Source organism: Diachasmimorpha longicaudata, chromosome 6 (genome assembly GCF_034640455.1).
Source record: "Diachasmimorpha longicaudata isolate KC_UGA_2023 chromosome 6, iyDiaLong2, whole genome shotgun sequence".
Classification (NCBI taxonomy): domain Eukaryota; kingdom Metazoa; phylum Arthropoda; class Insecta; order Hymenoptera; family Braconidae; genus Diachasmimorpha; species Diachasmimorpha longicaudata.
In genome coordinates this window covers 7267223-7291350 of record NC_087230.1, presented here as the reverse complement: position 1 = coordinate 7291350, position 24128 = coordinate 7267223, and the positions used below count along the sequence as shown (strand labels likewise).

General features: G+C 39.3%; 5 protein-coding genes across 6 annotated transcripts in view; 2 read left to right on the top strand and 3 right to left on the bottom strand.

The window, feature by feature from the left end:
- Positions 1 to 79: 79 nt before the first annotated feature.
- On the top strand, positions 80 to 4092 carry LOC135163492 (DDB1- and CUL4-associated factor 10). Its single transcript, XM_064122948.1, has 3 exons — positions 80 to 810; positions 892 to 1005; positions 1311 to 4092. The coding sequence occupies exons 1-3, from the start codon at positions 605 to 607 to the stop codon at positions 3025 to 3027; spliced, it is 2037 nt and encodes a 678-aa protein (XP_063979018.1). The 5' UTR covers positions 80 to 604; the 3' UTR covers positions 3028 to 4092.
- LOC135163491 (translation initiation factor eIF2B subunit delta) lies at positions 3486 to 7250 on the bottom strand. The gene is made up of 6 exons (XM_064122946.1): positions 7107 to 7250; positions 6898 to 6938; positions 4710 to 6215; positions 4450 to 4577; positions 4208 to 4391; positions 3486 to 4014 (listed from the first exon to the last, which is right to left on the bottom strand). The coding sequence occupies exons 2-6, from the start codon at positions 6907 to 6909 to the stop codon at positions 3643 to 3645; spliced, it is 2202 nt and encodes a 733-aa protein (XP_063979016.1). The 5' UTR covers positions 6910 to 6938; positions 7107 to 7250; the 3' UTR covers positions 3486 to 3642.
- A 556-nt stretch (positions 7251 to 7806) lies between these two features.
- Positions 7807 to 9342, bottom strand: Rpl19 (Ribosomal protein L19). Its single transcript, XM_064122968.1, has 4 exons — positions 9222 to 9342; positions 8717 to 8823; positions 8429 to 8592; positions 7807 to 8181 (listed from the first exon to the last, which is right to left on the bottom strand). Exons 1-4 carry the CDS (start codon positions 9224 to 9226, stop codon positions 7855 to 7857), a joined length of 603 nt encoding a protein of 200 aa, XP_063979038.1. The 5' UTR covers positions 9227 to 9342; the 3' UTR covers positions 7807 to 7854.
- Positions 9343 to 9570: 228 nt separating this feature from the next.
- LOC135163493 (probable peroxisomal acyl-coenzyme A oxidase 1) lies at positions 9571 to 15869 on the top strand. The gene is made up of 8 exons (XM_064122949.1): positions 9571 to 9970; positions 11738 to 11897; positions 12662 to 12830; positions 13099 to 13222; positions 13435 to 13554; positions 13722 to 14007; positions 14082 to 14244; positions 14443 to 15869. The coding sequence occupies exons 1-8, from the start codon at positions 9853 to 9855 to the stop codon at positions 15301 to 15303; spliced, it is 2001 nt and encodes a 666-aa protein (XP_063979019.1). The 5' UTR covers positions 9571 to 9852; the 3' UTR covers positions 15304 to 15869.
- A 3007-nt stretch (positions 15870 to 18876) lies between these two features.
- LOC135163500 (syndecan) overlaps positions 18877 to 24128 on the bottom strand; it is a 40554-nt gene continuing 35302 nt past the window's right edge. For both annotated transcript variants that reach the window (XM_064122963.1, XM_064122964.1), the window contains exons 2-5: positions 22682 to 22865; positions 21758 to 21858; positions 21486 to 21651; positions 18877 to 21331 (exon numbers count right to left, since the gene is read on the bottom strand). In XM_064122963.1, the coding sequence (XP_063979033.1) occupies positions 21150 to 21331; positions 21486 to 21651; positions 21758 to 21858; positions 22682 to 22865 (633 nt within the window). In that variant the 3' untranslated portion in view covers positions 18877 to 21149. The remainder of the gene's footprint in view (positions 21332 to 21485; positions 21652 to 21757; positions 21859 to 22681; positions 22866 to 24128) is intronic.

The window sequence follows — 24128 nt, the reverse complement described above, 5'->3', positions numbered from 1 at the left end:
ATAAACACGAACAAGCCACATTCAAATGAATCACGATGGTGGAGGCCATTCGATGTAAATGTGTGTGTAAGACTCACAAATACCACTCCAGCGCTGCACCCCGAGGTCAAAGATGGCGTGCATTTATGTACTCTGTCAGGGTTTTCAAACATTTTCGGCAAAAAAAAGTTTTTACTAAAGACGAGCGACAATTTTTCAGTTTATTCGACCACTAAGTGATACAGTATTACTGATATACATCAAATTGTTGGTGATTGAACCCCATAACAATTGTCTTCGACACATTTGTTTCCCGAAGAGTACAGGGGAATAGAATAACATAACCTATTTGCTCCAAAAAAAAGTTTAGAGTTGACTTGACAAATGCATAACCTAACTCGGAGTGAACCTTGAACTGATGCTTAAATAAAGAAATAATACATCCCTTGACTTGTGGAAAGAAAGGATCGAATGAAATCGCCAGTAATGTTGCAAACCCTGACTGTAACAGTGATCACTGATACATTCTGGTACTAAAGTATTTATGTGATAGATTAACGATCAGTGCAATTGTAGTCAAAGCAGCTTTTTTTATACAATTCGATAAAGAAAAAATATTTGAATAATGCCAAAAATAAGAATGAGACAATCGCATGGGGGAATGTGGCTCCAGCATCGAGAGATGGGGATAAATCCACCCCTCGGACATAGTGATCGGTTTTTCAAGACCCTGTACACGTCAATCCAACCCGTTACATCATGGGACCACAAGGAGAGTCCCTGTAATGCCATGCATGGCGGTGTGTTCAATTTAGAATTTTCCCCTGATGGGTAAGATTAATCCATTTGATAAACAAATCTCTGGTTTATCCCTCACGTTTTATATTTTATTACAATCGAGTGGGCTTCTAGATCTCTTCTCGTTGGAGTCTGTGAGAAGAAGAGCATTCTGATGTTTGATCCACTGTGTAGACGTCTGGTTCATGCAATAGATAATGCACACAATGACTGCGTTAATTGCGCTAGGTAAATGACTTTGACACATTAATCATTATAAAAACGAAAACTTTTCTTTCAACTAATGTGACCCAAATCGAAGGCAAAAAATAATAAAAAATGAAGTTACCTTTAATTAATTGGATGGACAGGCGGGGAAAATGCCTGTATTGAAAAAAATGGAATTTTTTGTCATGATGGTTCGTTATAACCTAAAAAATCCTAAATATTTATTTGGACGATTATGACGCTGCCATTTAGAAGGCAAAATGTAGTTTAACAATTTGCTACCAATTTTACTGGCACATAATTTCATTTTTAATTCCTCATTCAAGATTTTTGGATCAACGAATGTTCGCCACCTGCTCAGACGACCAGACAGTTGCATTATGGGACGCGAGGAATCTCAAACATCGCATTAGAACCCTCCAGGGGCACTCAAACTGGGTTAAAAATATTGAATACAGTCCTAACGATGGACTACTACTCACCAGTGACTTCGATGGTAGTATATACACGTGGGATATTAACAGTTACGCGGAGAACAGCTCCTTTTACAACCGAGTATTCCATACAAATGGACTAATGCGAACGAGACTGACTCCAGATGCGTCCAAGATGCTGATCTGCACAACATCTGGCTATCTGATTATCATTCACAATCTCAAGTTGAGCACACTAACGCAGGATCTTGTTGGATTCAAGCCCAACATGTATCGTCTGATGCAGCTGTCACAGACGACGATTCCAGCTGCTGCTAGCTTTACACATTTATTTGCCCATTCCCGAGAGCACAACCGGGTAGAATTTCTCACTGATTTCCCTGTTGGCGATGATGCCGAAGTCATATCGAGTCTTCAGGTGCATCCCCAGGGCTGGTGTGCTCTCTCTAGGAATGTCAGCAACGGAGAAAAATCAGAGTGGACCTGCATTCACGACATCCAAGAACGTGACACCCCGGACATCTCAAAGCCCCAAACTGACGAAGATCCAAGCCTACCGTCCTTGAATGATCCTCCGGACGATGACTTCGAGGTGACCAGTCAGCCGCAGCCCTCGCGCTCTGGTATCCCCTCGTCCTTCGTCATCGACATAACTAATCGTACTAGAATCGTCCCGACAATGTCTGATGTTCGCTCCAACTCATTCGTATCAACTGACGCGACTCAGCCCGCACGTCCCTCCAGATCGAACGGCTGGCGAATAAACGTCCGCTCAAATGTCAATTCCAATCGTTCACGTCACCGAAACGTCATGCGAACGAGTGCTGGAGTAGTTGAGATAAGTTCAAGCGTTGACAATCCCCCGAATGAGAGGCCAACCGAGGAGAACAGGCAGGAGCCAGGGCCTGACATTGATCCAGCCCCAGAGCGAATCGATCCCCGAACCCAGCGTGGTCTCTTCCAGTTGAATTATCTTAGAAACCGGAACATGGTGGATACAACTAATTTTCCAACTGCAAATGTCGAGTTGCACGTGAGCTCAAGCGATGTTTGGGAGGCTCTAGTGGCCATCAGAGAGGCCAGACTGAGGAGGGAGAGGGAGAGAGAGTTGTACACAACAATCGACACGAGAAATTGGTTGAGAAGGTCAGGCGGTGGTGTAAGCGTTCCTCTGCCCCCGAGGGGCTCTCATACAGTCGTAATTCTCGGAGATCGAGGCAGACCCCAGAGCCAGATGCGTCAAGGACCACAGCCCATGTACGCAATACCTAGGAATCACAAAATCCACCAGAATGTCTCCCGACTGACTCACTACATTGAAGAGCCAAATGTGGGATCAGGTTACATAAAGGAGCTGTGCTTCTCAGCGGATGGCAGACTCATTTGCTCACCTTTTGGCTACGGAGTTCGTCTTCTTGCGTTCTCCAATGAATGCCAGGAATTATCCAACTGCGTTCCACCATTCAATGAGCCGCAGCAGCTTCATGAATTGGCGACAAACATCAGTCACTCTGATATTGTGCTCAGCACGAAGTTCTCACCGAGACACTGCTTACTAGTGTCAGGCTGTCTAAGTGGAAAAATTGTCTGGCATCAGCCTGTAGTCTAGCGAGGGGTAAATTATAAAAAAAATTGTAACTTGCGTAATTATGCTCATTGATCTGCACTTCTCTCGTCGTACAATTGTTCAATTTCAACCCAATGTGTTCATTGATTTTGATCTCCATTTTTAGGTTTCTTTATTTTTTGATTTGAAATGTTTATGTGTTCATTGTACGTATTACTATCGATCAGGAGTTAGCATGAGAATTTTCTTATGTTAGTTTCTAATGAAAAATATTAGATGCGTATTTTCCATTTTCCAAGTTATTCTTTGATTTTTTTAAATAAAAAAATACGTATCTATTATTTTTCATAAAATGTTTGTATGAGCAGCGTTTTCGGTAATGAAAAAATGATGCAAGAACCCAATTCTGATAATTACGAGTGATTTAATTGTGCAACGAGGAGAATTATGAATTGAGCATGTAAATAATTCAACTAGATACGTATTAATAACAAAGTTGATGGTATTTAATTGAGCTTCAAAAATTTATTAAAATCTACAGATACTTATTGATTCCATCATAATAATAAAGCGATATAATCAATGTTTTTATTATAAAATTGTAAATAATAGTATACCAATCGTTTCAAGCGCTTCCATAATTAACAAATCAATTGTTTATATTTCTGAGGCTTTCATACGAAGGATAACAGGAACACTTGTGCAGGGAAGAATACCAAGTTCGGTGACAACAGCTGTTATTAGCTCGGGGGGTGTTACGTCGTACGTGAGATTGAGAAGATTCAGATTGGGCTGTGCTTTCCAATTTGCCAATGCAGTACTACCAATGGCAAGTTCATTAGGATCACCGATTTCGTTGTTAACTATTGAGTCTGTTTGAACTCTCTCGCAGGTTTTGTATGTTTCACAGGCAAACAACACGGGGATGTTAAAGGCTTTGGCCATTAGGGCGATTTGAGCGGTTCCCAGGCGTGACATTATTGCGCCATTCGCAAATATTGCGTGAACACCGAGCAAAACTTTATTTACCTGTGAATGGAAAAATTGTAGGAATGAAAATTAATGATAGGAAATAATGAATAACAATTTAACCATATTACCATTAAATTATTAAGTTGTTCATTATTGATAGCAATAATAATACCCCTTAACGTGACATCAATTGAAGTACTCGAGTTTGTAAATTTAAAATCGGGTGTGGGTAATTATTTGTCATACTTACTCCTTCCTTCTTGATTACATTGCTGACTTGGGTGATCCTTCCGTAAGAGCACTCAATTCCATATTTCGCCAGTCTTCTAAGTAACTCCTTGCCCTCTAAGAAAGGTCTCCCATCGAGTATAACAACCCTGAACTTCTTCCCCTGGTCGTGGGCTTCGCAGAGAATTTTTTGAATCAACGAAGAACTAGAAATCAATACATAATTTGTCGACTGTTTATGATTCATTGGTGATTGCTACTCACTAGCTGCATGTGAGGATGACATCCCCATTAGAGATTTTCGATTGAATAGCTATCGAAATCGCCTGGCCTGCCAGGAGAATCTGCTCCTTTACATAAGTATCGATGGCTGTTCCTAACTTCGTTCTTGCCTGCCGAAAAAGCGATTAATTATACGGAGAGAATGAATCAGTGAAGAAAGATATTTTTTCGTTCTTTAACTGGAGTTATAAATTCAACTGAATTCGTCAGGGATTGAGAAATATTCAGTCTGACAAACTAACCTCATTATCAGGAATACTGGAATCCAGTTGTGATATTTGCCATTTGAGATGTCTCAGCGCATTGTGCATAGTGACAGCCATGGGCCTGCAGTGATGTAGATAAGCGGAGTGCTCCTGCAAGCTGGCCTCCAATCCTCTAGTAAAATCCGCCTGCGAAGGTCTCTCGAAGTCCTGAATCATCTCCTTGATCGCAGCAAGAAAGGCAATACACCTGGCATTACTACCGACGACGATTTTGCTGGCATACTGAACGCCAAGTCTGACAATAGCTGGATGTACATGAGAATTAACAGGTGGAGTATCCACGAACGCTTGACCCCTCTCGTGATACAGATGTTTAAACAGTCCCACCTCGTGGCTGCCATTTTTGGATATCACCTTCTTGATCTTCCCCGAAGATTTCGGAATCTCCTTGGGCTTCTCCTCAGCCTGCGAGGCTTTCGGCATCTTTGACTCGGTCTTCGCGACCTTCTGCGCTTCCTTCGCAGCTCTCTGGGCCTCCTGCTTACGTCTCCTCTCCTCTCTCAGCTGGGCCTTACTCTTCCCCTCATCACCAGTCTTTAGCTCTTGCTTAATCTTCTCTCGTGATACTGCCAGCTGATGTGGTGGCACCACGACTTCGGAGACTGATAAATTCGAGAATTGCTCTTCGACAATCGAAATCTCTTTCTCTACTTCTTCGTCTGACATGAGATTATTCACTCTAGACTTACTATCAGGCACTGAGAGAGAGTTTTCGTGATGATTCGCAGGACTCGGCTTCAAGGGGGCCTTTGGAGGCTTCGAGACGGTACCTGGAGCTGTCTGTTCGGAATTTTGCTTTGGTCCCTTTGACTTGTTTTTTGCTGCTGCTTTAGCTGCCTTCTTCGCCTCCCTCTCCGCCTTTATCTCCTCTCTGGTTTTACATTCTGCATTCATTTTAAATTCTTTGGTGGTGACAGTCTTTGGGAGGATGATTTCTAGGGTCGATTGTGCTGGGGACTTTGATGAGTCATGGCTCAGTGTGAGCTCATGGCTGATAACATCTTTGGATGTGTTGCAGACCAGGTCTGGGGGTTGGATAATTGACGCTTTGATGATTAATTCGGTGTTTGAGTCCTTCGGATCAGAACGACTGAGGGATTCCGTAATTTTCAAGTTTTTCTCGTTGTTCAGAAGCTCTTGGGGATTCGTCGGGGTAGGGAGGACCTTCTGGGAATTCTTCTCCGGATCCGGACGGATTTCCTCGGTGGGGATGGAGTTTGTAGAGGTGACTTCGGAGATATCAAAAGACGTCGATGGGGGACTTGGGGAGGTTGTGGGATTGTTCTTCTTCCGCAGCCGCCGAGCTTTCGATTTTGAAATTTTTGATAGAGATTCAATCACGGCGGGTTTCGAGGGCCCTCGGGAGTTTTCCTGGGATTCTGAGGGAGTGCTTTCGGGGGGTGATCTACGGGCGATGATGAGACGCTTCCGACGCAGATGACGCGCTTGAGAGCGAGTTATTTTAGTTGTTTCTTTGAAATTCTGCGAAAGGACAGATAATCGTTTGAGAATTTTTGATGGCTCGAGGGAATTGTGTGGGATCTACTCTGGGGCGACCTCCAGGGGTAAAACACAGTTAAATGAAAGAAACTTTCATGCTTTGCAATTTGTTTCTCATGGTTGAATCATCTCTTTATTCTCGCCACAGAAGTTTAGGGAGTCATGCATACGAAAATGCAATTTGAAAAATTAGCAAATTTTATTGATTTAATATTTTGTTGTCTAGACATTCTGTAGGAATTTCATTTCTGTTGTAAGAGAATTTATAGAAAATTCAATAATTTCTGGACTTTTTAGTCAAAATTACGTTTAAATTAATTAAAAGGGAAAGTTTAATTGCAAAGTAGCATGTAAATGCGTGCATGCATGTTAGCATATTTGTTGCGTTAATCACCAATGAATTGAAATTTGAATAATGTAATTCAACCGAATTCCTCAAAAGCAGCAACGTTTCTCGCCAATGAATATAATTATTTGTCACATGCAACAGGTGAAAGTATGAGAATGCATTAAATAATGTCGCCAATCAATAAATATAAATATGATGAAATTTTTTGAATAAAGGTGAAGTACCGAGAAGGGAGCTGCGAGAGAAGCAGCACACATTAATTATTAATGATTAATAAATTCCAATGAAAAATACACTGGGCACTACTCTCTGTACCTTCTCATCCATTGCCACTGTGTCAAATCTCAGACCTCCCACTGGGAAAATCAATATTAGTTAAAGAAAAGTACATTCTTTTTGCTATATATACATATGTTGTGTAAGAAATAATGCAGGTTATGTTGACGTTTTTATAAATCCAGTGAGTATTGTCGATATGTCCGAAAATCAAACAGTTGCCTTATTGGTATTGATGATAACTTTACCTTGTGGAATTTATTCGATGATTATTGATTATATTATTCGTTCGAGATGTAGTTTACACGAGTTTTTATATTACTCACTACAAATAGTCACAGGATTTCGACAGATGTTCACTAATCACACATGGTGGATTCAGGAAGAGGATCGATTTATTTCATAACCGTAATCGATCATTTGTTGATCGACCATTTGATAGTCGATTATTTTACAGTCGGTCAATGGACGTTTAAATTATTGGTTAGTGGAAAATGTCGCAGACAGAGATCACTACTTACAGATGCCCTGGAAGCATAAGGGTTTCGCCTGTTGAACACAGATGCCACTTCTTACCCTTAAGATCGACCGTAGAAAAAATTATATAGAAGGACAGATTCATGCGGATGGTTGACATCAATTGCACTATCCGTTAACTGGCACACAGAGGTCACCCTCTGCCTGTGGACTGAAAATATTGAGTGCTCATTACCCTCGAACAAATATACCCCCTCAAAATTTTGGAATTTTATTAATTAATTGTGGTTGCAAGAAAATAGCGGAATTCATTTAAAATATTCGCTCAAATTGCCTTATCCTTGAAGTAAATCCTTAACTTCCTAAAACTCGTGATTACTCATCTTAAAAATTAACAAGTAATATTGTTAATATTTTGTAAAGTATAAGACCATTTGTATGAGGGATTTGAAATAGAAAAAGACCGAGTGATTTTGTGGATTTTCATTTATTTATATAATTAAACGCTCAAGTGCTTCTTCACTTCTTCTGTGCTGCGGCAGCCTCGTCCTCTCTCTGGTAGGACTGGAGAAGCTCCTGCTTCTTGGCAGCGAGTCTCTCGGCCCTGCGTTTTCGTGCCTCACGCACCTTGGTACGACGTGCCTCTGCCTGGTCTGACAGCATCTCAGCACGTGCCTTCTCAGCCTTCTTCTTGTGGATGAATTCCATAAGAACACGCTTGTTCTTGAAAACATTACCTTTAGCTTTCATGTAAAGGGAGTGATACAGGTGCCTGTCAATTTTCTTCGTCTCACGATATTTCTTCAGGAGACGACGAAGCACCCTCATACGTTGAACCCACAGACCCTACAAGGAATGAAATGATTAACACCTTAGAATAATTAATTATTAAACGCAATCATATTGTCTTAAGAGAAGTTTTTGCCGTTTTTAAAAATATTTCAAAAATTAGAAGAAACAATAATTTGTCTGCAAAGATGCAGCTTAGATGAAAAAGCCCTTAGACTAGTTTGTAAAAATCGTTGGCATCAAACTATAATTATATAATTATTTAAATATTTATTAAAAATTAATGAATGAAACATTTAATTACCTTTTGAGGCGTACGAGCATTGGCAGTACCTTTCCTCTTACCAAATCCACAGTGACGTCCCTTCCGTCTAGCTTCAGTATTTTTACGTACACGAGCCCTGGAGTGGACGGCTACTGGCTTCTTGATGATCAAACCATCCTTGATCAATTTTCGAATATTTTGGCCTGAAAATAAAAAAAAATATTATGCATTTCAACCTAAAAGAAACACGAATACTTTACAAAAGCCAACAGAGAAGAATTTTCAGGCAAGTTCCCTTCATTCCTCGAGAAATAAAAATTAACTTACGAGAATTAGTGTTGGCAATCTCGTTGATTTCATTGGGATCCAGCCACACCTTTTTGCGACCACATCGCATAACCGAGGCTGCGAGCCTCTTTTGCAATTTCAAAGAACTGAAACAGAAAAACAAACCATAAGTTTTGAATCATTCCATCTCCACAGACCAAGAGCATGTAGACGAGGTTAGGATTTTCTGACACTTCAAAACCTTCATTCCCGTGTTCTCCACTACCCCAACGCTTAAAAATGATTAATTATCCGCGAAATCCGTAGAAAAAAACCCTCGATGAACTACTCCCTGCCCTCAAATACATAATAATCATTCCTCAACCGAGACCATGTGGGTTCCGTCACTCGTAATTACCGCACATCAAATATCAAGTTCAATAAAAACCTGAAGCTTCACTTATCAATTTCGTAAAAGATGCCATGTAATCAAACCCCTCACAAGACGATTTATTAATTAATTTTAAACCCCCCAAATTAAGATTTTCTTTAATAAAACGTGTACCTCATGACGAAGCCTGCGAGTCCTCCGTAGTAAAGAAAATCAAGATGGGGTCGTCCACGCTTCCTAGTGTTTTACCACTGGAGTCAACACAAAATCTCTCGCATCAAATCCCTTTCTACCAAGACACCCCTCACTTTTAGAGATTCGCATTAAAAAATCTAATAATAATTTCAGTTATATATTTGATAGGAAAATCCGAAAAAAATTAGTTTTCAACTCTCAACTGACTTTTTCCCGGGAAAATCACGTTCAAACCTGACCATCGCGACATTGGCGCCCCCCTCTATCCATCACGCTTGCGCACAACCACCGCCAACTCCCCAAGTCATCTGTCCACGAGATGTTTATTGTGCGAAACACGTCTGCGAATAGAAAGGAAAGGAATGAAAGGAAAAAAAATTGCAAGTGCTTGACGCACAACATGAGAAACTCGTTTAGTGTCCGCCAGTATTCCGTGGTGAGTGGAGCGGTCAAATAGTATTTGGAAAATTGTTGTCGGTTGGAAATTAACCGGTCAAGAGGTATCAAGTGAAAGCAGGTGTTGGGAACTGCAATTGCACGAATGATTGTGTGTTGCTGATTCAGAGTTGTTCAGGTTGTTGACGGATTTTGGTCTTGCCAATTGTTGACGATGAAAACCATCAATGAAGATCTGCAACGGGAGAGGGACAATTGTACGTTTGATCGAGAGGAGCTGACGCAGACACTCGATGGGGGCCCAGAAAAGACTGCTGCACGCAGGGAAAGAGGTAAGGATGGCAAATTATTATTTTTTTTTATGTATCAAGGACGAAATATCACCCTGGGAGCTGCTACATCTTCTCCTGAATTTTCTAACCCCTTTTGGGGAAGTCAAATACTTTTTAAAAGATTATGGCAAACGACAATAGCTAATTTTTTTCATGTCATTGAAGAGAATTAATAATTTTTGCACTGGAAATTCCTATCTTAGTCACCCACTCTTTAGAACCTGCATTTTGTAGATTCCTGAATTTAAATTCAATTTTTAATTCCATTAACAATAAGTGACTCTATATTAGTCCTTTCGTTATTGTACTTTAAACATTATTTTATCGTGGCTTCAGTCAAGTTGATTAATGGTACAATCAAAGTCTGAAGTGTGAGATGAGTAGATACCATGCACTGACTCAGTGGAATTTTTGGACCCGTTCACCAGCGAAGGCTGAAACATTAAATAATATTGGTGACTCTTCATTTTTTAAAAAACCTCGAAGAAATACTGAGGCTAATAACACCCGGGAGTAGGACAGGAGTAGACTTCAATGATGAGTCTCATAACGCGGAAAGAAGATAGGAGTTCGCTATAACTTCTTCATTTAGAAGGAAATCCGCCGAATTCCTTCGGGTTTATGTTTACCTCAAGAACGTTTGATAGTGACACAATGTTAATGGAAACATTATTGGGAACATAAACTTGAAGAATGACTTGTCGTCAAGATAAACGAACTGGCAGAATTCTAGTGGTCAATTTGACGGACGTTGAGTCACTCAACTCATTTGTCTTTAGTATTGCTTTCATTTAGAAACGAAATTAATTGTCTCGCTATTTTATCGTGACTTCAGTGTCTTTGGAAATGAGGCACTCAAATTTTGAAGTGTCACATGGGAAATTATTGTTCATTAAACTGGTGGACTGTTTGGACAATCTGACGAAGTTCTTGTCCCTTAATTGAATAATTAAGATAATTTTTGCGCAAAATATTTGATGATATATTTTATTGGACTTCAGCTAGAAAATTTTTCTCATGTACTCTGTCATTATGGGAAGTCGTTTCGAATAAATCTATTGTTATTGTAAAATAATGAAACCGATAAATCAGTTTTGAGGACAAAAAGATTTTTACTCAGATATTATTTGAGGTCTAAACTATTATTTGTGCAGATGTTTTTCAGGTGGATGAGTTTCCACATGAGACAGAGGTGTTTGAACACTACTTTCCTATAAATCAAAGTTTCCACAAACGAACCTATTATTAGTTTCCGATTCATTAATCGTTTTCATCAAATTTATCTTCAAAAATCTTTATCAATCAAATCGTGAAATTAATTGCCATAGCCGATGGAATTTTCCGCGGAAAAAGAATGTCGCAATGATCAATCGACTGAAAATACTTTCAAATAATGAAGACCAATAAGTTTCTCCAAAAAATCTACGAAATGGAACGAAGGAAAAGTACGGAATTTGAGAGATCGTTCTTGTGGCATTGAGTTCCCCCCGCAAAAAATATCCTCAAAAAGCCGATCGAAAGCTGGCGTTCAATAATCGAATCGAATTGTGTCGTGGATCGATCACTATGATGACTACGCAAGAATTCCACGAGACAATAAAATTTTTATATCCATGTATTTTCAAGACTGGAGAATACAGACGTGTACCAACTGTTTAATTGGTTATTTACACAATGAAAAATATTTTTTCTGATGACTCAGAACCAGTTTCTCTTGGCTAAGGATTGTAGTCCCGTGAAATCAAGTTTTTACTCCCTTGCTTTCAGAGGAATATTTTTTGAATGATCCTGAACTGCGGGACAAGGTACCTGCTACGTACAAGAGTCACAAGGAGGTGTATGAGGACGCTGTGAGGAGGGCATGTATTCTCCTGAAGAAGGTGCAGCAGTTGCAGGATTTGGGAAAGGGAGAAATCGACATGTACTCGTTAGTATGCTATTTGCAGAACAGTTGTTTTCATTGATTACCGGTGATTCGAGTGATTTGCATCGCGATAACTAGTAATTAGGGTCAGGTGGACTGGGCGTTAGCATTGCATTTGCATTGATGAGTCTTTGCTACGAACATTATTACAATTAATTGAGCGGGAAAGCCACAAATGTGTGTGGAAATGAGTACTCAACCAGTTGGAAAGAATGTTAGCATGAATCTACTGGCATGATGTATGAAGTTGGTGTTCGTGGTTTTTTTACGTACAATAAAAAATACGTGAAGCAGCAATGAAGTATTAAAACCGTGTCATTTGATCATTAGATGACACCGACTGAACATGGCTCGTCTTTGTCCTTCTTTCTCATTTAGAGTAAAAAGCAGCAGAAAATATGTCCAACGATAGCATCAGGAATAATACTCATCCATCAATCCATACTTTTTGTATATTTCATCATCTTTTGTGATAATAAAAAAACCATTTGCCGTTTTTACAATGATCAGCCTCCGGAGCAAAAAATCGCAAGTTAAAAATCATTAAAAAAATGAATCGTCCGATTTGAAGGGAAAATATTGAAACGGGAATAATTAATTTGTTTTCTATGAGAATAAAAGAATTTTCAAAAATTTTCTATCCCATTCTTCGTCACGTCCATTCAAAAAGACGAGGGAAATCAATTTGTGAATGAGCGATGAACTTTTATCGATGCAGTTCGTGCAGTTAAAATTACTAGTATTGGTAATGATTATAATAATTTTAGGCAAGTGCTGGGGGGTATGCTGGGCTCTGGAATTTGCAAAGATGGTAATCCATTAGCTCTACATTACGTCATGTTTATACCGGCTATTATGGGCCAGGGTACCGTTGAGCAGCAGGGGTACTGGATCTCCCGGGCATGGGCATGCAATATTATTGGAACTTATGCACAGGTACTAGAGGATTGAATTGTCCTCGACGCAGCCACAACTCATGTCTAAATTTCACTGACCAGTTGTAGATATTTTTCGGAACGTCTAGATGAAATGAGGAATCCGGGGCAGGGATTGCAAGGACGATTTTTTTGGCACCTGCTCCTAGAAGATTTTGATAGATTTTTGATATTCATATTCACTAATTCTGGAAGGAATCTAGACATTCGTTGCTCTTGTGTCTTCAGCAGAGATGAACTTAATTGATTCAAGGTTTTTCTTCGCGCAGACAGAGCTGGGTCATGGAACATTCATCAGGGGATTGGAAACAACAGCTGTTTATGACCTAGAGACTAAAGAATTCGTTCTCAATAGCCCGACCAGGACATCGTATAAATGGTGGCCCGGAGGATGTATGTAGAGTTAAAAAAATCAATCTCTTGATGTTTATTTTGCCGTAGAATTAATTTGATAATAAAATCCCTAATTTACCACGAGGAGAGGACCGTATTCACGAATTTCAATAGTAAAAATTTTTGCAAGGCCATTAATTAATTTGGGGAATTAATTAATCAAACAATCGACGTGAAATAATCGTGTCTAATTGTCTGGTGATTTTATTCAGTGGGACAAACAGCTAATTATGCCGTAGTTGTTGCTCAACTTTATACTCAGGGAGAATGCAGGGGCATTCACCCTTTCATCGTTCAATTGAGAGATGAAGAGACTCACGAACCGATGCCAGGTAATTTTTTAATCAATATTAAATATTCTATTCAAATTATTTTTATGAGATTTTTTTAATAGAAAAAAAATGGTAGAAGTTTCAATCTATGTTCAATAAAAATCCAATAAACTTCCAGTAACAAAAATTGAATACAATGTTACAAGAAATTTAATTATCATCCTCAGGAATAAAAATCGGGGAAATTGGAACGAAATTAGGCATGAATGGTACAAACAATGGTTTCCTCGGCTTCGAGAACGTCAGGATTCCTCTTGACCACATGCTAATGAAGAATTCCCAAGTACTTGAGGATGGTACATACGTGAAACCCAAGACTGATAAGCTCACCTACGGAACGATGATGTTTGTCAGAGTGGTATTGGTCACGGATATAGCGAGATATCTGTCCAAAGCGGTTACGATTGCCGTTAGATACAGTGCAGTCAGACGTCAGAGTCAAATAAAAACAGAGTGAATATTATCTTCTACATTATTGTCCATCAACATACAATCTTGACTAATCTCATGCATTTATGTATTTTCAGTGAACCGGAGTGTCAAATCATCGACTTTGTAACACAACAGTATAAACTATTTCCCCATTTAGCCGCATGCTTGTCATTCTCGCTATCTGCGGAGTATATCTGGCAGATGTATAATAGCGTTTCTGCTGAGTTATATCAGGGGGAACTAGAAAGACTTCCAGAGGTAATAAAATTTGATTTTTGCAATGTATTAATGGGCAAAGAAGGCCCACTTATGTTTCTGATGTAGGGAAAGTTTTCTAATGCAAGAAATCGGGTTAATTAGCATCAATTTGAATACCTCAGGACATTGCCAGTCTATGTGAGAGAATAAGAACGAGCCCTTAACTGGAAATTAGTCGATCATTCCCTCTGATTTTAGCTGCACGCCCTGGCATGTTGTCTGAAAGCCGTCGCTTCCTCAGACGCAGCCAATGGAGTGGAACAACTTCGGCTGGCGTGCGGTGGGCATGGCTACATGACAGCGAGTAATTTGCCAGCGACTTATGGTCTGGTAACAGCGACATGTACTTACGAGGGCGAGAATACCGTATTATTACTGCAAACAGCTCGCTACCTGGTGAAAGCCTGGCGGCAAGCGGTGAGTGGTAACGCCCTCACGCCGACAGTCGAGTATTTGTCGATACTCTCGAAAGGGGGCAAACAGAGGCCCTGGAAGAACACCCTGACGTGCATCGTCATAGCCCATCAGGCAGTGGCAGCTGGTAAGATAAAACTGGCAACTGACAACATGGATAGGAGAATGAGGATGGGAGAGTGCTCTGAGGATGCCTGGAATCACACCAGTATTGAGCTGGCTCAGGCTGCTGAGGCACACTGTCGAGGCTTTATGGTATCGAGGTTTGTCGAATGGACCAAGTCCAGGGAGAACGTCTCGAAGGAGCTTTTGGTGGTCCTCCAGCAGCTCTGCGAGCTCTACGCGGTCTACTGGGTCATGCAGAAGATCGGCGACTTCCTCAGATTCTCGTGCTTGAGGCCTGAGAATGTACCAGTGCTTGAGAAACGTTTGCAGGAATTGCTCGGGAGTATTAGGGTCAATGCTGTGGGAATTGTTGACGCGTTCGACATCAGCGACGAGGTTCTGGGATCTGCACTCGGGGCTTATGATGGAAATGTCTATGAGAGACTGTTTCAGGAGGCCATGAAGAGTCCACTTAATCAGGAGACTGTTAACAAGTCTTTTCATATGTATTTGAAACCTCTGCTTAAGAGCAATTTGTAGGGGGTTTCATTCCGCAGGCGGAGAGGATCTTTGTGGATAAGAGGAACTTGTGAAATTCTTCGGGCGGTATTTGTAATTGATTACTGCATTATATTTCAGTTTAGGGATTCCAGGAGCAATGATCAATTCATTTTGTCGGGAATCAATTTTTCATTGGAGTGGAAAAAAATGGCTTTGAGATTTTTTCCTGAAATCAACCCACCAGGGGATGACCTCGTGATAGTTGGTGGAAGATCCATCAATTCATACTATAGTATTCCACAGAAAATTAATTTTTATTCTTGCCAAATTTGACAATGTCTTTTCGTCGTGATATTCGGCGACAAAGTCAACGTAAAATATTTCGTCTTAGATTTCATATTCTAATGCAATCGATCATTGTGCCTTTGATTAACGGAATTGTATTTTTGATTGAGATTTTTAAATCGTTGAAGGTGTCTACATTTTCTGATTGTGAGAAGTTTCTTGATATTAAAATTTAAAGCTCGTTGAATAGAGTAGTGAGAAATGTTTACGATACTGTTGATGAGAGGATATATTTTGAATAAAATTATGCTTTAAACGTACGTGACAGAGGTACGGATTTTTTATTGGTGTTCATACTCGTTAATTTTTATTAAATCGTTTCCGGAAAATCACATTGATTTCAACTTACAGTTAAAAACATAAAATGCATGCAGAGTCCTTCTGGCATTAGTCTTCGAGTGTGAAGAAGAGTTAATTCATAGCGGCTCACTCTTTTTTCATTTATTATTCACAGTTTCTTCTGATTAGGATTGAAGGTCGAGGGCAAGCTGGATCTTCTCGTGTCCCTCCTCTTCCCCATTTGCTTGGTTCCTCTGTAAACCCACCACTGGAAAGCAATCTTAATTACTCGAGTAATTATTGATGAAATCACACGTCAGTTTCGTTAAAGATATTTTATTTTACTAAAAGCGTCAACGCATGTTTTCAATATATTTTCGGTAAACTGGAACACCTGTTCGCCATAAATTCTCGTGCAATAAAAAGCCGTGTATTTAATATAAATTTTATTTACTTTGAAACCTCGGAAGGAGACAGTCAGCAGGAACAGAATGAGTGCCAATAAAAGAGTGAAATATTTCTGAAATCAAAATCAAATAAAAAAATCTGAAAAAATTGGAATTGAAGTGGAAGATGACATTTATTAAATTGATATTTCAGTACTCAACGTACCCACGTCGTGAAGTAGTTGATAACCAATGGCACGACAGCTGTGAGCCAACTCCACTTCAGTACACCAGATATCGACGCGATTGTTCCTTGCGGTAGAGCTCCCTTAGGTCCTTTGTCCGACATGATGACCGAATTAAAAATCCCAGTGAGATACGCTTTTATCAAATTCCCTCCAAGTCTTTCCTCTCGCTAGACTAGCTTCGAAAAATCGTTCCAGTCATTTCGCAACACCCAACACCGAGCAAAAATACATCGATAAATAAGGGCTTGAGCACGTGCGAATTCACATCCTCACCGAGAGAAAGCAAAACGGCGAATATACGGTGTTCAACGCGTTGCCAGGCACTGTAGGCAGTCTTCCCTCGTCATGCCATTCTCGTAAATACGCCCACGATGAAAATTATCTATAGAATTTTTTTACCATTCTATTTTTCGCCTTAAAAATTCTTTTTTTAGTACCCACACTCTTTGCGTGGGTAGAGTGGGTGCAAAATGTTTGAAGATAGAAGGAAACACCAGGAACATTAAACGATTGGGACTTTTCTATACGATATAAAATTTTAAACAAAAAATTTCATCAACTCTATAAACAAATAAAAATAAAGCGCGCCCTCATCTCTTCGACTTAAAATTGAAATAAGAAACATCACAAACCTTAATCTTATACAGTACAGTGTTTATTTACAGAATAGGAGCGACCACATACAATAATTGTTATTCATACTAATATAGTGCAATTATCATTAATTCATGTTTTCATCTTCTGTTAATTAATAATAACGTATTATGTTTATTCATACGCGTCCGCGAGCGCACGAACGCGAAAGCCTGTGTAATTATTCAATCATTTCTCTCATCGTCATAATAATAACCACCAGTTTAGGAATTTTTTATTTCACCTTTCAATTAAATTTTCACGTGTAATTATTTCACAGATGGTTCGTAGCAACCGTAATAAAACGAAATATATATATTTCAAAATAACGAGGATAAGCAAAACGAGGAAAACATTACAACAGGAGGAAAATTTGTGTACTCGATTAACGAAGCCGGAAATTGTTATTTTCGGTTAAATTCTGCACTCACGGGCGAATAAGTACATATACATGTATATCCGGGATGTTCCAGTGAGTTTTGTGGATGAGATTGATATATACACATATATGTAGATATGCGGGGGAGGGGAAGGGGGGATATATTGATTACTCAACGATTTGAAAAAAAATGGGGAAGGAGTAAATGATGGTAATTAACGATACGTTTTAATAACTATTAAATATTTGTCATTATGTTATCTTTCGCAAAAATTATCATTTCATTCGTCCACCTGGTCTGTTGTTCCAGACACTTTACAATTTTTTTTTTCTTCATCTCTTATGCTCAATTGCTACAAGTATTATTGAATACACCCTCTTATAAAATATGATTTCATTATAATTATCATTTTTCTTCTTAATTAAAAAGTAGACAATTGGGCTTTTTCTTTCTTCATATGAATTTATCAATTTTTATGTTCATTTTATTGAGTGATTGAATGAGCTCGCGCTGGGTTTACAAATTCGCTGGGGATTGTTCAATGAAATTTCATAGAATCTGGAGGATTTTGAGCAGGTGGGAAAATCCATAATTTCATAATTGCGTGAATTCTGCGAAAAAATCGCAGAATCATTCGCTGTCAAATGGTGGAAATTGTTGGATACGTGTCTCATTCAGCTAAAAACTGAAAATCATTTTGCGACGCGAATACACGTGAGAAATATTGTACCGAGTGTTCAGTAAAAAGAAATTTCAACATGAAGAGGTCTCTTTTGTCGGCCATCTCATCAGCTGCAAAAAAAGTCTCTTGGGATTCGTCATCGAGATAATTGCGGAATCAATGGCTGAAGGGTTCAACAGAGTTGATGTAATTGGATGTTATCGGTTTTTTTTGTCCATGATTGATCTTTCTCGTGATAACCGTACGTGTCTCGTTTGTTTCCCCGATTTTCAATGCACCGACCATTAATTAATAACTAACGATTAATTCTGCCCGTGTTTTTCCCCGGGTTATCACGATGGAGATGTTACAATTCAATTTGAATTGCATCAAGGCAAATGGAGATCTCTGGAGGGGTTTGAGGATTAGGACGTGTTTCACCTAGTGATGATGATTTTATCTCATTTCGAGAAGAAAAGAAAACACAAGTGTCTCAGAAATAAAAGTGTTCAGCAGAATATTGGGGAAAGAATTTTTTGCAGTCTAAATCAATTACTAAATTGTTTTCCAATAAACTCACTCAATCGCCCTCATTGCTGATACACTTGCGAAACTGCCACTTCACTGCAACATTATTCAATGTTTGTTTTTTCATAATTAATCATGGACTCACGCACGACTCCAATAAACTTTGCGCCAATGTGCGTTTATTTATTTAAATGCAAACTGTCATGGTTACAAAAAAAAAGTTCAATTAAAGTCATATGAACGTATGACTCATCTGTTTCCGCACTAACTGCCAAAAAGCTGCACAATTAAATTCGATAATAAATAATTACGTACTTCACAATAAACAGAAACACTTTTAACTCTTGACTTGATCACAAATAAGGAAATTCTATTGTTCTTGTTTCGCAACGAATTTTAAATGCTTCGTTAGTGCAATTTTCCGTCGGAATGTAACAAATAACTTGGCGAATTGTCCAACTGGTAGACGAGGGATTTCTTTCTTTTTGTTTTCAATTGGATTTTATCTACGATTTGAGGAGAGTCGATGCTGCTCTAAGGCGGACTTCAATGCTTTTTTCCATACCAAATTCATATTTCTTAGATTAATATGGCAGTATCGGTGTGATATTCATCATTTTTCATAAATCTCAATCAATAGATCTCTGACGAAAGTGATGAACGTTCTTACTTTAGGATTTTCGGATGTCTTTGAATTAACTGCAAAATGAATTTATAAACAACGCAGAATTCGAACGGAATAATTTTGCATTTTTTTAAACTGCTGTTTGAAAAAAAAAATTCTGCAAATAATCCCTAATCCACCACAATGTGAATGGACTGTCAAATTCAATTGCGTTGAAATTAGTCATTTCAGCAGAAAATTAAATCATTTTCCTCCTGCATGAGCATTGAAAAAAATAAAATAATCACGTTCCACCTGTTCGCCACCGATCTAATCATACATCTTCCTCCCCATCGTATACACAATTCCCTACCCTCAAATATTTTTTTATTCCTTCTGCATAACTCACTGACTTATCCATGTTTCATTGTTAAATATCATCTGTCTCTCGATAATCGACGTACTGAATACAGTGGTAGGAAAGTGTCGAATTTACAAATAGCCGTAGAATTAACGATTAAATATTAAATCCTACCAATATTTAGATACAAATGTTTGAGAAAAGTAAAATGCCACCGCAGACGCGTTTTTAAATTCACATCTCCATTAAATCCTCTCTATTTCAATTAATCTCTAGTTGCCAGTTTCAATGTATCCCAATGAACACCAATTCGAATGACTACAGTTACTAATTAATCAATAAAAAGGACAACCAACTCTGTGACGAGTAAAGAAAAAAAAATCTCAATAATTCACAATTTTTCATCGATTTAACCGTGCAAATAAATAGTTACTGCACCCAATCGCACAATAAATACAATAAAAAAAAACACGAGGAGATCTTTTGGATCAAGTTTCGGCATAATTTCACGATCAATATGGCAAACGTGTGTTTCAGTCAGTCAAGACTCGTGTGCGCTACTCCATGGGATAGGTGGGGGAATTAAAATTGCAGTCCCTGTCTCGTTCCACGGCGAAAACCCCCCTCCAAAATCCCAGCACAATAATTCGTTAAATCGAGTAAAAATCATTGGCCACTGGAAAGAGACAAAACTGCATAATTTCCTCATCCTCTGTATTGAAATTCCCCCACAAATGATCCTTCAACGATCGCGATCGTCATGAAGGGAAATTACTTGACAGAGGGGACCAGGGAGACAACGTAATACAAAAAGGATTCTCTCGAAACGTAAAAAAATGGAGAAGGACTCATGGGAGGATCTACGATCCCTGGAGCCCCTCCCCCTTCAGTTGCCACCGTACAAAGGCGTAATGTAAAAAAAGAAAATAATAAAAAATTATTGGAGGATTGGACGACTCACAATAAACTTCTCTCAGTCCTATACACATACACACATTATTTTTTCCACTCGCTTTTATCACTCGTTCAATGTAAAACGCATCTGGAATTTCTGGGGGTGCGCCTTAAGCTGGGATCGAGGTGTTTTTTTTTTTTTGTTGATTGTTGCTTGTGAAGGGGATTTTTAGGGAATTTCGGGCGGTGGAGGAGACACGGCAGAATGAATTTTTTAGGATGTCTTCTGCGTTGTGAGGAAAGTTTGGGAGTCAGGGAAGGAAAGACCCTCGTCCGAGTGAAGATGAGTATTTGGAGCTCCACAGGCCACCCCCTCATCGACGACCTAGTGCCATTCACAAATCAAATTCCATCTGCAATTTTAAATTCTGCTTTTTCTCTCCCTTATCCAATGATTTACCACTTTTTTTGAATTTAATCATGTCTTGACTCGGTCAATAATCGGTTTAATCGTACTCGAGATTGGCACGAACCGAAATATAATTTTAGTATTAAAATTAATCCCTTCAAGCATAAAATTCACGGTTGTGATGTGGCGCACCAGGTTTTGGGTACGACGCCGCTGCTGGTGATCTTCTTGGCTCGTCGAGGGCATACGAGCCCTCGTCCTTCTTGCGCATTCTGTAGACGATAAACATTACTACGAGAATTGCACATAGCAGGCCGACAACTGCTCCTCCAATGACAGCTGAAAATATTTGAGGACATTAGTTGTTTCAAGCAGTTGGTAGAAAATTCAAGAAATTATCGGATTTTCGAACAATTTTCCTATCTGATTATCTAGGGTATAATGATTTTTCCACTCTTTCACGTCTATTATATCAATTGAATTCGATAGTTACCGGCTAGGACGCCTGGCTGTGCGAAGAACGAGCTCGCGCGATCCTCGTGCTTCGGATTCATGATTAACACCTCGTGTGAGTCGTCCGAGTCCTCCTCACCCTCTGGCTCGTCCTCGCGGGCAGGAGCGAGATCTACTTCGTTATCCGGTCTCTTCGGGGCAAGATCCTGCAATGAAACCTCTCTCATTAAATTTGTCCATCTCGGGAATAATTTTTTTTTTCACGTTATTAACGGAGAGGAGATAATTGGGAATTTTTAATTAAATCATTACCTCAGTTACGTGCTTGGTATTGTGAGGATCCTCGACGTAGGGTGTGTTCGGCTCGGCTGGTTTCTGCTCTGGTAATATCCTACTGTTGACGTTATTGAAATCTGGAATAGGATCGTCGCAATTCAGTTTATCAACTCATCCAAAAAAATTAATTCTCAGTCAGTTAACTAATTAATTTTCATACACATTGTTTCGCAAATATTCATGAAATTAAAGTCCTCAGAGTACATTAAAATAACCCATAAAAATTCCCTGTAAATAATTTATTAAAAAAAATTTTTGTATGAAAATTTCTGTGTGATTTTTTTTTAAACGTCGAATGACGTCCTAAAATCCATCAATCATTCTCAAAAATAATCTATCGTATTACAGCATTAATTTCCGCAGCTGGAAACGCATGTAATTAACGTTCAGATAAGCTAATGCAGAAGCCTGGTGAAGCGGTATTGGTAAAGTGCAATAACCGTGCAATTTGTGACGCTTCCGTGTACGGAGGTCCGGGCGTAACGTCCATCAAGCCCACTGGATGATGCTCCATCGTCATTGGGCATTACCAATTCTATGCCTTCCACCGATATAACCCCACTACATGTGAGAATATTGACGATGGAAAACGAAATGCCAGTGTGGGTGAATGAAAATGAATTTCCGATAACTGGGACTCAGAAATTTACGAATATATCGTGAACTAGGCCGTGGTGACACATGCGATTTATATTCCAATTTTTTTTTAGGAGGACAAAAATTTCCGCTCGGACGCTGTACCCCGGGAAATTGATACGACACGTTGGCTTGTATACGAGAACGAACCATTTGCGAGTGATGGACATTGGTTGGATTTTTTTATTTATTTGTTTCCCGGAATTGACAGGGTTCGGGGGGGGGGAGGCGCAGGGGTTTCAGCATTGGGTTTGGGAAATTTACCTCGGTCACCGTCGCCGTCCTCGTCGTCGGGGCCTAGGCCACTGCCTGATGCCTCGAGGTCGTCTCGCACTTCACCACCACCACGTCCAGAGCCTTCCAAGGCCTGATCGTCGAGGTAGAGATCGTCGGGGAATAAATTGTAGTTTGTGTTACCCGCTGATCGATCCTTTCCACTTGGCTCCTCCTAAAACAAAAATTCAACGAAATATTTGTAATCAGATATTTCTATTCACTCTGAGTAAATGTATCTAAATGAATAATTGTTTATGATAATCGGTTTTAATATTTCCTTGACTACAAAATGATAAAAATAATTGAAGCTCTTATCGCAAGTCCCTGAAACGTCCGGGCATTTCAATTTCTCGTTCCATCCATTCAGAATATTTATCACCGCTCCTCATGATCAATAAAACTCCCAACATCAATAAGTATAAAATACTTCATACAGACTCCATTAAAATGTCAATAACTCTGCAAAATGCTCATCAATATATTGGCAACAACACGACAGATCCCCGAATAAAACTCCCCGCTCCAGCGAATATTTCGCTCATCCATCGGTGAAACAACAAACCCCCACATTCCTCTAGAACATGTCCCTTCCCCCTTTTCCCTAACACCAACCCAAATTCAGTGGAAAGGCGCCATCATTTATCACAACGCAATCGAATCCCCCGGAACAAATGTCGAAAGGCTGCTGGGAATATGCGGTGGAGACACATAATTTTCCATATCCAATAATCGCATCACAAATGCCTCGGTATTAATCAATGTTCATTTAATGGCCGCAATAATCCTTAATGTGTCCCAATTATCTTCATGAAAACATTTTCAGGGATAGAAGGGGGCAATGCACCGTCGAGACTCAAAGTGCTCTCTCATTTGCAGACAATTCCATAGTACAAGAGAAAAAAAAAATCAACTGCATTATTTAAACTCCCGGAAAGAAGTACGTGACAGAGAGAAACAGGAGAGACCCTTATCCTCCCTCTCCTCCATCCCAACCCCGCACTCCCACCCTCTCGAGTACCCATCGTATGAAATATTAAACATTACGTAACTATTAGAAAGTTGGAATTCTAGGAGTGCGGAGGAGGGAGGGAAATTTGTCAATCTCCTCCCACTTGAATATTAATTCGGGCCCGGTAATAACTACTTGAGAATGAAGTGTATCATTACAACTGTTGTACTTCTAATATTACGACGGGTAAATGAACATTTTGGACGGAGAAGAATTTATTCAGACTTTCCTAAACGAAGGAAACATATCCTAAATGATCCCATTGAATTAAAATTTAATGCTCAATTTAAATAATGCAAGTGCAATGAGGGGTTGATTTTCCCAAAATAATAATATCCACCATTTTCAATGTTCAATGAAAGTTCTAAATAAAATAATTTTACTGTCCGAGGTATCGTGAAATGGGAAATCAGACCGATGCTTTTC

Bases quoted from the DNA above. Each gene is read 5' to 3' on its own strand.
- LOC135163491 (XM_064122946.1), bottom strand. The intron at 4,578-4,709 runs GTTAGTTTGTCA...CTTTTTCGGCAG, and splicing joins CCAGTATTCCTGATAATGAG to GCAAGAACGAAGTTAGGAAC. The intron at 4,392-4,449 runs GTGAGTAGCAAT...ATTGATTTCTAG, and splicing joins GTCATCCTCACATGCAGCTA to TTCTTCGTTGATTCAAAAAA.
- LOC135163493 (XM_064122949.1), top strand. From the start codon at position 9,853: ATGAAAACCATCAATGAAGATCTGCAACGGGAGAGGGACAATTGTACG. The intron at 13,555-13,721 runs GTAATTTTTTAA...TATCATCCTCAG, and splicing joins GACTCACGAACCGATGCCAG to GAATAAAAATCGGGGAAATT. The intron at 14,008-14,081 runs GTGAATATTATC...ATGTATTTTCAG, and splicing joins CAGAGTCAAATAAAAACAGA to TGAACCGGAGTGTCAAATCA.
- LOC135163492 (XM_064122948.1), top strand. From the start codon at position 605: ATGCCAAAAATAAGAATGAGACAATCGCATGGGGGAATGTGGCTCCAG. The intron at 811-891 runs GTAAGATTAATC...GTGGGCTTCTAG, and splicing joins TTAGAATTTTCCCCTGATGG to ATCTCTTCTCGTTGGAGTCT. The intron at 1,006-1,310 runs GTAAATGACTTT...TCCTCATTCAAG, and splicing joins GACTGCGTTAATTGCGCTAG to ATTTTTGGATCAACGAATGT.
- Rpl19 (XM_064122968.1), bottom strand. The intron at 8,593-8,716 runs GTAAGTTAATTT...TTTTATTTTCAG, and splicing joins GATTGCCAACACTAATTCTC to GCCAAAATATTCGAAAATTG. The intron at 8,182-8,428 runs GTAATTAAATGT...CATTCCTTGTAG, and splicing joins ATGCTCGTACGCCTCAAAAG to GGTCTGTGGGTTCAACGTAT.